The following is a 12,235-nucleotide window of genomic DNA, read 5'->3' on the forward strand; positions in this document are numbered from 1 at the left end:
CTGAGACCGACCAGCCGTAGCCGTTCCCGGTCCCGCGATCACCGGTACCGATCCAGGTCCAGGTCGACGAGACGCTGCTCCAGGTCCTGGTCGCGGAGGCGCTACTCCCCAAACCCGGACCGGCACCGTCCTATGGCTTCCAGGTCACCGTCCGTGGTGTCGGAGACTGACTCGGGCCGGTACGGCGGGTATGCCCATAGGGCGCAGGCTAGCAGGGATCACGAAGCCTGTGGCCATCCCCAGTGGGGCCAACCGAGCCAATGGCCATTCTGGACATACCATCAACAAGGGCCCCCATCTAGGACCTCGAGATCCGGGCCATCAGGGTACCGCTCCCGCTCCCCGCGGTACCGCCCGCCATCTCATAAGGAGGCAACGGTCTCTAGACCGCAGGAGCGGGAGGGAGTGGACTCGGCACCGAGCACGGTACCGTCCCAGTCCCACACCATGGGTCAGGCCCCAGAGGAGCAACCGGTCGACGCCGGGTTGCAGGAAGATGAGGATGGGCAGAAGGCCCCGACCTCTTCCTCCTCGCCGGATGAGGCAGTAGCGGGCACGACAGTGTCTGGCCCTCCCCCGATTGACCATCGGGCGCACCAAGACCTGCTTCGCCGGGTAGCCCTCAATCTGGGCTTGCAGGCGGAGGAGACTGTAGAACAGGAGGACCCCATGGTCGATATCCTGAGCCCGGAGGGGCCCTCCAGATTCGCTCTCCCGATTATACGGACAGTCCAGTCCAACTATAAGACGGTGTGGCAAACGCCGGCCTCCAGTGCACCGACTGCAAGAGGTGTGGAGAGGAAATACTTAGCCCCATCTAGAGGATTTGACTTCCTCTTTTTGCACCCGTCTCCTTGTTCGCTGGTGGTCTCGGCGGTCAACGAGCGAGAGCGTCATGGCAAGCAAGCCCCTGCGCCCAAGGGCAAGGAAGCAAAGCGATTAGACTTGTTCGGGAGGAAAGTCTATTCATCTGGGGGCCTTCAGCTGAGGATCGCTAATCAGCAGGCGATTCTAAATAAACACAGTTTTAACTCTTGGGCATCAGTCTCCAAGTTTAAGGACTCCCTACCACCGGACGCACATCCTGAGTTCACGGCCCTGGTGGACGAGGGTATGGCGGTGGCCAAGACCTCATTGCAGGCCTCCCTCGACTCAGCCGACGCAGCGGCTAGAACAATCGCGTCAGAGGTAGTGATGAGGCGTTCGGCATGGTTACAGGCTTCAGGCCTTCCGCCAGAGGTGCAGACCATACTGCAGGACCTCCAGATTGAAGGTTCGGGCTTGTTCTCCGACCAAACGGACGCCAGGCTACATAGCCTGAAGGACTCGCGAGCAACCCTTAAGTCATTGGGTATGCATACCCCGGTGACACAGCGCAAGCCCTTTAAACCGTAGCCTCCACAGAGGCAGTACCACTCTCGCCCTCGGCACGAACCGTACCGCCGTTGTGGCAGGGATAACAGGCGGAGACGTAACAATACGCCTAACCAGGGCCAAGGTCACGGCCAGGGCAAGCCGCAGCCAGGGAACAAACCAGGCTTTTGAAGCTACGCCCGAGGACAGCGTACCACATTCCATACCGGATCCTCCTCCAAGTTTCAAGGACCGCCTGTCCCATTTCTACCGGGCATGGTTGCGCATAACATCGGACCGCTGGGTCCTGCGCACAGTGAAGGCGGGCTATACCCTCCAGTTTTCCTCGCCCCCTCCCTGCCATCCCCCTTCCCCGTCCCTCTTCAGGGACCCCTCTCACGAGCAACTTCTCATGCAGGAGGTACAGACCCTTCTCGCAGCAGGAGCAGTGGAAGAGGTCCCACCGGACCTAAGGGGAAAAGGATTCTACTCCAGATACTTCCTGATTCCCAAGGCAAAAGGGGGCCTCCATCCTATCTTGGACCTGCACGACCTAAACAAGTTTCTGATCAGAACGCGCTTCCGTATGGTCTCCCTTGGAACTATTATCCCATCCCTGGATCCGGGGGATTGGTACGCTGCCCTCGATATGAAAGATGCCTACTTTCACGTCGCCATCAATCCGGCCCACAGGCAGTTCCTGCGCTTCACTATCAACCAGCGCCATTTCCAATTTACGGTCCTGCCTTTTGGCCTGGCATCAGCACCACGAGTATTCACGAAATGCATGTCCGTGGTAGCAGCCTTCCTTCGGAAGAGAAGGATGCGTGTGTTCCCGTACTTGGACGACTGGCTTCTCGCGGGCAGGTCGGAGGCCGAGGTCCGATCTCACGTGACACTGGCCTTGCAGATGTTCGACAGGCTCGGCCTCCTGGTCAACGTGCCCAAGTCCACGTTAGTTCCCACACAGAGACTGGACTTCATAGGTGCGACCCTGGACTCGGTGACCGCGCGGGCAAGCCTCCCAGAGTCACGGTTCCTGACAATTCAGAGGGCCGTAAGCTCAGTCCACAAATTCCCCACGACAACGGCAAGGTGTTGCATGCAGCTCCTGGGACACATGGCAGCCTGCACACATGTGGTCAGACATGCCCGCCTAAGGCTCCGGCCTTTGCAGTTGTGGTTTGCCCAAACGTACCGCCCCAACAGAGACCCCTTGGATCTAGTGGTGACGATCCCAGATCGGGTGCTGGGCTCGCTCCGCTGGTGGCTCGATCAACAGCAGGTCTGCGAAGGGATCCCCTTCGCTGCCCCACAGCCCACTCTGACGTTAGTAACAGATGCATCGGACCTGGGTTGGGGGGCGCATCTGGGAGAACTGCGGACCCAAGGGTTGTGGTCCAGAGAGGACAAACTGCTTCACATCAATCTAAAGGAGCTAAGAGCGGTTCGCCTCACCTGTCAGACCTTCCACGCCACCATAGAAGGTCACAGCGTGGCAGTCCTGATGGACAACACTACCGCCATGTTCTATATAAACAAGCAGGGCGGGTCCCGGTCCTCTCCCCTCTCTCGCGAGGCACTCCAATTATGGGACTTTTGTATAGCCCATGCGATCCACCTCATCGCAACGTATCTTCCGGGGATCCAAAACGGCTTAGCGGACCGCCTCAGCCGATCCTACCGAATGCACGAATGGGCGTTGAGGCGAGACGTCCTGCATTCAATCTTCCGGAGGCGGGGCTTTCCCCGGGTGGATCTGTTCGCCACCAAGGACAACAGTCAATGCCCTCAGTTCTGCTCATTTCAGAACCTCAGCCCAGGGTCATTAGCGGATGCCTTCACGATCCCATGGGGAGGGAGCCTGAGGTATGCCTTCCCTCCGTTCCCGCTCATACACAAGGTCCTCCTCAAGACCCGCAGGGACAGGGCGACAATTATACTCATCGCCCCGGCCTGGCCGCGCCAGCATTGGTTCACGACCCTGCTGGAATTGTCCATAGCCGACCCGATCACCCTCCCCCTCCATCGTGACCTAGTCACACAAGACAAGGGTCGCCTGCTCCACCCGAACCTGTCATCGCTACATCTCACGGTGTGGTATCTCTCTGGCTGGACGATGCGGAACACAGGTGCTCTCACCAGGTTCAACAAATCCTCCTTAGTAGTAGGAAGCCCTCCACAAGAGCGACCTACCTGGCCAAATGGAAAAGGTTCTCCCACTGGTGCGAGCCTCAGCACATACAGCCTTTACAGGCCTCAGTTCCGTCGATCCTGGACTACTTACTGCACCTCAAGCATCAAGGGCTTGCGCCCGCCTCGATTAGAGTGCATTTAGCCGCCATTTCGGCTTTCCATCCGGGAGAGTTGGGAGTGTCAGTGTTCTCCAACCCCACAGTGGCCCGATTCCTCAAGGGGCTGGAGAGGGTGTTTCCCTACTCGCGCCCGCCTGTCCCGGCGTGGAGTCTGAACCTAGTCCTAACAAAGCTCATGGGACCCCCCTTTGAACCCCTAGCCACTTGCTCCCTCATGCACCTCTCGTGGAAGGTGGCGTTTCTCGTGGCCATCACATCGGCCAGGAGGGTATCGGAATTGAGGGCCCTCACTTCAGAACCCCCTTATACAGTTTTTCATAAGGATAAGGTGCAGCTGAGGCCGCACCCCAAATTCCTCCCGAAAGTGGTATCGCAGTTTCACATGGGACAGGACATTTGTCTACCGGTGTTCTTCCCTAAACCCCATACGGACCCTCATCACCGCAGCCTACGAACATCAAGGGTATGAAGGGCATTGGCGTTCTACCTGGAACGGACCAGGTCGTTCCGCAGAACACCTCAGCTGTTCATTGCCATTGCGGAACGTATGAAAGGCTTGCCTATCTTGACACAGCGCTTGTCGGCGTGGATTGTGCATTGTATACGCACATGTTATGAGCTCGCCAATGTTCCGGCCCCAGAGATCCGGGCCCACTCGACTAGGGCCCAAGCGTCCTCAACGGCCTTCTTGGCGCAGGTCCCTATCCAGGAGATCTGTAAAGCAGCCACCTGGTCGTCCGTGCATACGTTCACAGCCCACTACGCGATCCATCATCAGACCAGAGAGGACGCGATGGTCGGACGGGCTGTGCTACAGTCAGTTGTACCTTGACTCCTACCCACCTCCAGTGGTAAGCTTGGGAATCACCTAATGTGTAATGGACGTGAACAATCACTCGAAGAAGAAAGAACGGTTACTTACCTTCTGTAACTGTTGTTCTTCGAGATGTGTTGTTCACGTCCATTACACTTCCCACCCTCCTTCCCCTCTGTCGGAGTCTCCGGCAAGAAGGAACCGGAGGGGTCGGGTCGGCAGGGATATATATACCCTGGAGCGGGGCGACGCTCTGGCGGGAAGGAGGGGGCCCTGCCGGCCCGACGGGAGCCGCTAAGGGGAAAAGTTTCCGACGTCTGTGCACGCGGCGCGCGCACACCTAATGTGTAATGGACGTGAACAACACATCTCGAAGAACAACAGTTACAGAAGGTAAGTAACCGTTCTTTCTGTTATCCCTATAATATCTAATTTCACTTCCTGCACTACTAGTTCTAGTTCCTCCATGTTGTTACTCAGGCTTCTTGCATAGATGTACAAATATCTTAGCCATTGCTACTTGGCTTTGCCCACATTTCTCGCCCGGTTGGGTACAGTCACCTATCTGGCTGGTGTCAGCACTATCTTAATGTCCATTCACCTACCCACTGCTGTTCCTTTCTCCATTGCTGTATCAATTCACAGCTGAAGAGGAAGCATTTGTAGCTATCGATAACACTGGTCTACAATTTTTGAGAAGTCGTCTGCTTCAGAGATAAAATGTGCTATTTATTATGTATTTTGATGGGCTGAATTCAAATATGACAATTAAAACAACTGATTGGCAACTGGTTCTAAGATATTTAAGTTTTTACATTTTATGTCTATGTATATTGTGTAGATAGTAGAGTTTTAATCATAAATTGTAAAGCTAGGTCTTTTCATGTGTTTATGGTTGCTTTACATGATAATATTTCACCTGTCCTGTTTATGTAACACTTTAAAAATCAACAAAAGGGTTATATAAATAAAATTTATTATGAAACAAAAGGCAAAAAACTATTATGTACATAGTTTAGTCCTATTCAGTGTCTACTCGGTGCTTCTTGGCTTGTCTCTTGTATTCATTAAATGGAGCATCTCTTGTCACTGTCCAGCAATAGTCTGCAAGCATTGATGGGCTCCATTTGCCCGGATAGCGTTTCTCCATTGTTGCAATGTCCTGGTGAAATCGCTCGCCGTGCTCGTCGCTCACTGCTCCACAATTCAGTGGAAAAAAATCTAGATGAGAGTGCAAAAAATGTCTCTTTAGTGACATGTTGCAACCAAGGCTTTTGTATGCCTTGAGGAGGTTTTCCATCAAGAACCTGTAGTTGTCTGCCTTGTTGTTTCCGAGAAAATTTATTGCCACTAACTGGAAGGCTTTCCATGCCGTCTTTTCCTTGCCACGCAGTGCATGGTCAAATGCATCATCTCGAAGAAGTTCATGAATCTGAGGACCAACAAAGACACCTTCCTTTAGCTTAGCTTCACTTAACCTTGGAAATTTTCCATGGAGGTACTTGAAAGCTGCTTGTGTTTTGTCAATGGCCTTGACAAAGTTCTTCATCAGACCCAGCTTGATGTGTAAGGGTGGTAACAAAATCTTCCTTGATTCAACAAGTGGTGGATGCTGAACACTTTTCCTCCCAGGCTCCAATGACTGTCGGAGTGGCCAATCTTTCCTGATGTAGTGGGAATCTCTTGCACGACTATCCCATTCACAGAGAAAACAGCAGTACTTTGTGTATCCAGTCTGCAGACCAAGCAAGAGAGCAACAACCTTCAAATCGCCACAAAACTGCCACTGATGTTGGTCATAGTTTATGCACCTCAAAAGTTGTTTCATGTTGTCATAGGTTTCCTTCATATGGACTGCATGACCAACTGGAATTGATGGCAAAACATTGCCATTATGCAGTAAAACAGCTTTAAGACTCGTCTTTGATGAATCAATGAACAGTCTCCACTCATCTGGATCGTGAACGATGTTGAGGGCTGCCATCACACCATCGATGTTGTTGCAGGCTACAAGATCACCTTCCATGAAGAAGAATGGGACAAGATCCTTTTGACGGTCACGGAACATGGAAACCCTAACATCACCTGCCAGGAGATTCCACTGCTGTAGTCTGGAGCCCAACAGCTCTGCCTTACTCTTGGGTAGTTCCAAATCCCTGACAAGGTCATTCAGTTCACCTTGTGTTATGAGGTGTGTTCAGAGGAGGAGGATGGGAGAAAATGTGGGTCCTGTGACATTGATGGTTCAGGACCAGAAGTTTCATCCTCTTCCTCGTCTGACTCAAGTGAGAATGATTCTGGTGCATCAGGAACCAGCAGTCCTTCTCCGTGGGGTACTGGGCATATAGCTGATGGAATGTTTGGATAATGCACAGTCCACTTTTTCTTCTTTGACATACCTTTCCCAACTGGAGGCACCATGCAGAAGTAACAATTGCTGGTATGATCTGTTGGCTCTCTCCAAATCATTGGCACTGCAAAAGGCATAGATTTTCTTTTCCTGTTCAACCACTGGCAAAGATTTGTTGCACAAGTGTTGCAGCATATGTGTGGGGCCCACCTCTTGTCCTGATCTCCAATTTTGCAGCCAAAATAAAGGTGATAGGCTTTCTTAACCATAGTGGTTATACTGTGACTTTTGCATCATAAAAGTGCTTCACCACAAATATAGCAGAAGTTATCTGCACTGTTCACACAAGTATGAAGCATCTCTGCTCACTTTGGCTAAACAGAAATGTGTCCCTTTGCAAAATCAAACACTGACAAATAAGAGCACGACACCATATGATTTCTAGAGCTGATATAGGGCAATTTGTTCAGCAGAATGATGTAAGCTTCGTTATGATTGCATCATCCATGACTTCTATGAATAACATGATGCAATTAATATCATGTATGATGCAATACCAGCTTCAGATTGCATCATTCATTGTTTTGCCTAAAAAGCAAGTACTGTCCAAACCCAGTCATAGATTTATTCATAGATCCAGTCAAAGATGTATTTTAGTCATTTCTGGTTTAAATTGAGATCCCTTCCCTTTATAACTCACTTAACCTCCGCCATTACCAAGTCAAGGGTCATATATACTGACCCAACAGCATATCTTGAAAACTAGAGCCAATCAACAATTTTAAGCATCATTTTCGTTCTCAGTGACCCAGAATTAGTAAAGTTTGACTACATTTATTTCAGAAGCATTTTGGATGTAGAGCAGTGTAATGGAAGAACTTGATTATAACACAAAGGTGACTGAATTCATAACTCCTCTCTTACCTCCTCACTGGTCGAGCCTTGTGGACTATAAATTTGTCCAGAGGAATTCTAGGGAAAGCTCTTTAACCTACAGACCTAAAATTAACTGCTGAGATGGCTTCTGGCTCCTGGGCAAGCTAGAAGCGAAATACCAAATCCCCCTGGAGTATTTCCATTTCAGCCTCTTGCAAGCAAGTAGAGGAATTAGAAACTAACTGCAGTCAGACATCTGTGAATGCTCCATAATTGCCTCATTTATTTAAAAGCCAGATACACCCTACATATATATTTTATTTCAAAGAAATTAATTCAACTACACACAGTCTTCCACAATTCCATTAAATAGAGCTGCTAAGTTTTTTTTTTTAGAATCACATTCTTGGATGCAGAAGAAGAAATTACAGTAGAGGCCTAGGAATCTGCACATTGTAAATATTCTACCATGTCTGGGCACGTACATCTAAGAGCTGATCTACACTTAAAAATTAGAGGGATCTAGTTATGTCACTCAGTGCTGTGAAAGATTACATGCCCTGAGCTCTGTAGTTAGGTTGACCTAACACCTGGTGTAGATATGGCTAGGTCGATGGAGGAATTCTTCCATCGCCCAAGCTCTGGCCTCTCAGAGAGGTGGTTTAACTACATTGATGGAAAAACCCCTTCCAACACTATAGAAAATGTCCACACTGTGGCACTACAGCAGAACATAAAAAACCAGGAAGGGGAGGAAAGAAAATTAATAACTGAGGCTCTTTTCATTAGCAACTGTTACAATATGTATTAAATACAAGTCAGCTAGAAAGTGAATGCTACGGTCATAGAGAATATGAATTTTACCTATAGCATCGATCAGTCAGTGGAGTTATAACCAGACGTAGAGAATTGCCAAGGTACTCATAGCCATATTTGGCTTCTGTCGTAATCATTCGCACCATTACATCTCCTTTTTCCCAGTAATATCTCAACTGAGAAATCCACTGGAAATCATTCTGATCTGTGATTTTGTCCTCAACCAATTTTGCAACCACATCACGAGCTGCAGGAACAGAAACAGCTCATAAAATAAACAGTAAGCTAACATTTACAGCTGTAGCTCAGCTTTCATTTTTCAAAAGGAAACTGCATCCATTTTGCTTAATGAACCATCTTTGTTCAATTGGGCAAAATTCTAGACCCCAGTGCCCAACATGAGTAGCCAGGCCAGGGGCTGGGGAGCTCTGCAGGGGTGGAGGAGTACAATCACTCTACAAAGGCCATTTAAGACCAGTGGCTGAATAAACCTATATAGGACACTTGCATCCCCCATACCCAGGAAATATGCAAGGATCTGTACAGTGACAGGTCTCTTTCACCCCTCCCCCAGGTCACCCATGCCTTTCTGCTCCCTGTAAATGAGAATGCTTGCTCACAGCAAGGCTCTGTACCACACAGGAGACGTACACCTGCTCCACAGCTCCCCATTCTCCAGCCCCCATTTTTTGCACAACAGAATGCCACTGTGGCCCTCTATGGCCACAAAGGCGGATGCTAGATTTGCCCCTGGATAGAAAGCTCTTCCTTTGTTGGCATGTTATCCACAAATTCAAAAAGAGTCAACTATATCTGAAAATAAAGGATCTTGTAAACTCCACTCAATCTGCACTTGGAACTCCTACTGGCATCACATATTATTACATATATACTATCACTAGGTTTCCTTACATTTCTGGGTCTCTGCTAGCAACTCTACTGCTGAAAAGCAACATTGTGTGTCACATAGTCTACTTGTAGAGCAATATCAGGAACTGTAAACTGGTTTTTACCTAGCTTTGCCTAGGGTTAGCAATCAGAAGCACAGTCAGAATCCTAGAAATGTACAATTGGAAGGGACATTGAGAGGTCATCTAGTCCAGCCCCTTGCATTAAGGCAGGACTAAATAAACTGAGACCATCCCTGACAAGTATCTGTCTAATCTGTTTTTAAAAACCTCCAATGATGGGGATTCCACAACCTCCTTTGGAAGCCTATTCTACTGCTTAATTATCCATATAGTTTGAAATTTTTTCCTAAGATCTAACCTAAATTTCCCTTGCTGCATATTACTGATTATTTCCTGTCCTACCTTCAGTGGATATGGAGAAAAATTTATCACCATCCTCTTTATAACAGCCCTTAACATATTAGAAGACTGTTATGAGGTCTCTCCTCAGTCGTCTTTTCCCAAGACTAAAGATACCCAGTTTTTTTAACTTTCCCTATAAGTCAGGTTTTCTAAACCTTTTATCATTTTTGTTTCATTTCCTCTGGACTCTCTCCAATTTCTCCATATCTTTCTAAAAGTGGGGTGCTCAAAACTGGACATAATACTCCAGCTGAGGCCTTACCAGTGCCAAGTAAAGCAGGACAATTACCTCCTGTGTCTTAGATATGACACTCCTGACAATACACCACAGAATGACACTCACCTTTTTTACAACTGCATCACATTGTTGACTCAAATTTAATTTATGGTCCACTATAACCCTGATCCTTTACTGCAGTATTACTGCCTAGCCAGTTATCCCCCATTTTGTAGTTGTGAATTTAATTTTTGCTTCTTAGGTGTTTTTTCTGAATTTCATCTTGTTAATTTCAGACCAATTCTCCAATTTGCCAAGGTCATTTTTAAGTCTAATCCAGTCTTCCAAAGGGCTTGCAGCCTCTCCTAGTTTCGTGTCATCCACAGATTTTATAAGCATATTCTCCTCTCCATTATCCAAGTCATTAATGAAAATATGAAATAGTTATGGACCCAGGACAGACCCCTGCGGAACCCCATTAGATACATCCCTCCATACATCCCCTCCAGGTTGATAGCAAACCATTGATAATTATCCTTTGAGTATGCTCTTTCAATCAGTTGTATACCGACTTTATAGTAATTTCATCTAGACCAAAATTCCCCAGTTTGCTTATGAAAATGTCATGTGGACCTGTGTCAAAAGCCTTACTAAAATCAAAATATTTTACATCTACAGCTTTCCTCACTATCCAGTAGGTTTGTAACCCTGTCAAAGAAGAAAATTAGGTTCGTTTGGGATGATTTGTTCTTGATAAATCCATGCTGGCTATTCCTTCTAAGCCTATAATCCTCTAGGTGCTTGCAAATTGATTGTTTAATAATTTGTTCCAGTATCTGTCCAGATATTGACATTAGGTAGACTGGTCTATAATTCCCTGGGTCCTCTTTGTTCCCCTTTTTAAAGATAGTGTGCCCTTCGCTAGTCCTCTGGGACTTCACCCATTCTCTGAGTTCTCAAAAATAATTGCTCACAGTTCTAAGATTGCCTCAGTTAGTTCCTTATGTATCCTAGGGTTAATTTCATCAGGCCGTGCCAACTTGAATATATCTAAATACTCTTTAACCTGGACTTTCCCTATTTTGGCTTGCGTCCCTTCCCCCTGGTTGTTATATTAATTGTTATGCAACTAGCCATAATTAACCTCCTTAGTGATACTGAAGCAAAATAGGCATTAAACACCTCACCCTTCTTGATGTTTGTTATTAGTTCTTCTTCCTCCACTAAGTAGAGAACCTATGCTTTCTCTCATCTTTCTCTTGATCCTAATGTATTTATAGAACCTCTTCTTATTCTCTTTTATGTCCCTTGCTAGATGTAACTCATTTGGTGCCTCAGGTTTCCGATTTTGTCCCTACATGCTTGTGTTATTCTATGATGAAACCAGGTGGACATGAGTATTGTAAAGTCACACCAAAAGCAGTGCCCGAGGTTACATGCAAGATGTTAGGGTCAAAATCCTGACTAAAGGCTGATTCCTGCTGTGACCTATAAGCCAGGCAAGTCCGGAATTTTTCCCTAAAAGTATGGGGATGTTATAAACTGGCAGAGTTCCATTAGCTTTGGTGTTTAAATAGTAATTTTAAGAACCTGATTCTTGTTGCTCTCCGTTTCCTTGTATGTTGCACACAATAAACAAGTTTAGTAGATCAAAGTTGCATTGAGCTGAGTAATTGAAAAGAATTTCAGCAGAGGTTGCAAGCATCCAAGAATAAAGGTGCTTAGATTTTTTCCAACACAATGTGGTCTTAACATTATTTGTTAATTTAAAAAGTGACGTGATTGCTATTTTACTCTAGGAGATGGTCTAGCAACATAAACAGAAATTTTATGGGGTTAAAAGAATATTTTTATGGAAGGACATATAACACAGAATTGGGCTGCAATCTTTTTCAGTTACAGCTGTAATATCACATTTAGCAATACTATATTTCTCAACAGCTGTGCTGCATTTCTTTCTTGGAATCCAGTTCAAATTTATCCTTGGTCAAACAGAAAAAAGAAGAATTAGTACCAGCGTTTAGGCCAGAATCTCAAAATGGGAAAAAAAAAAACCGTAAAAAACTGGACAGGCACCATATTGTAGAGTTGGTAGACTGAACAGTGAAATAGCAACCAATGATTAACAGCTAACCCAAGCCACACCTTACTGTTGAACCATGCATGTCGTCACCAGGGATC

The 12,235-nt window shown here is 47.2% G+C and overlaps 1 protein-coding gene across 1 annotated transcript in view; it reads right to left on the reverse strand.

Moving 5' to 3' along the window:
- DNAH3 (dynein axonemal heavy chain 3) overlaps positions 1 to 12,235 on the reverse strand; it is a 120,910-nt gene that overhangs the window by 61,145 nt on the left and 47,530 nt on the right. Inside the window, exon 28 of the mRNA XM_008164632.4 lies at positions 8,573 to 8,771. Coding sequence (XP_008162854.2) covers positions 8,573 to 8,771 — 199 coding nt within the window. The remainder of the gene's footprint in view (positions 1 to 8,572; positions 8,772 to 12,235) is intronic.

The sequence above is a fragment of the Chrysemys picta genome, chromosome 10 (assembly GCF_011386835.1).
Source record: "Chrysemys picta bellii isolate R12L10 chromosome 10, ASM1138683v2, whole genome shotgun sequence".
Lineage (NCBI taxonomy): Eukaryota > Metazoa > Chordata > Testudines > Emydidae > Chrysemys > Chrysemys picta.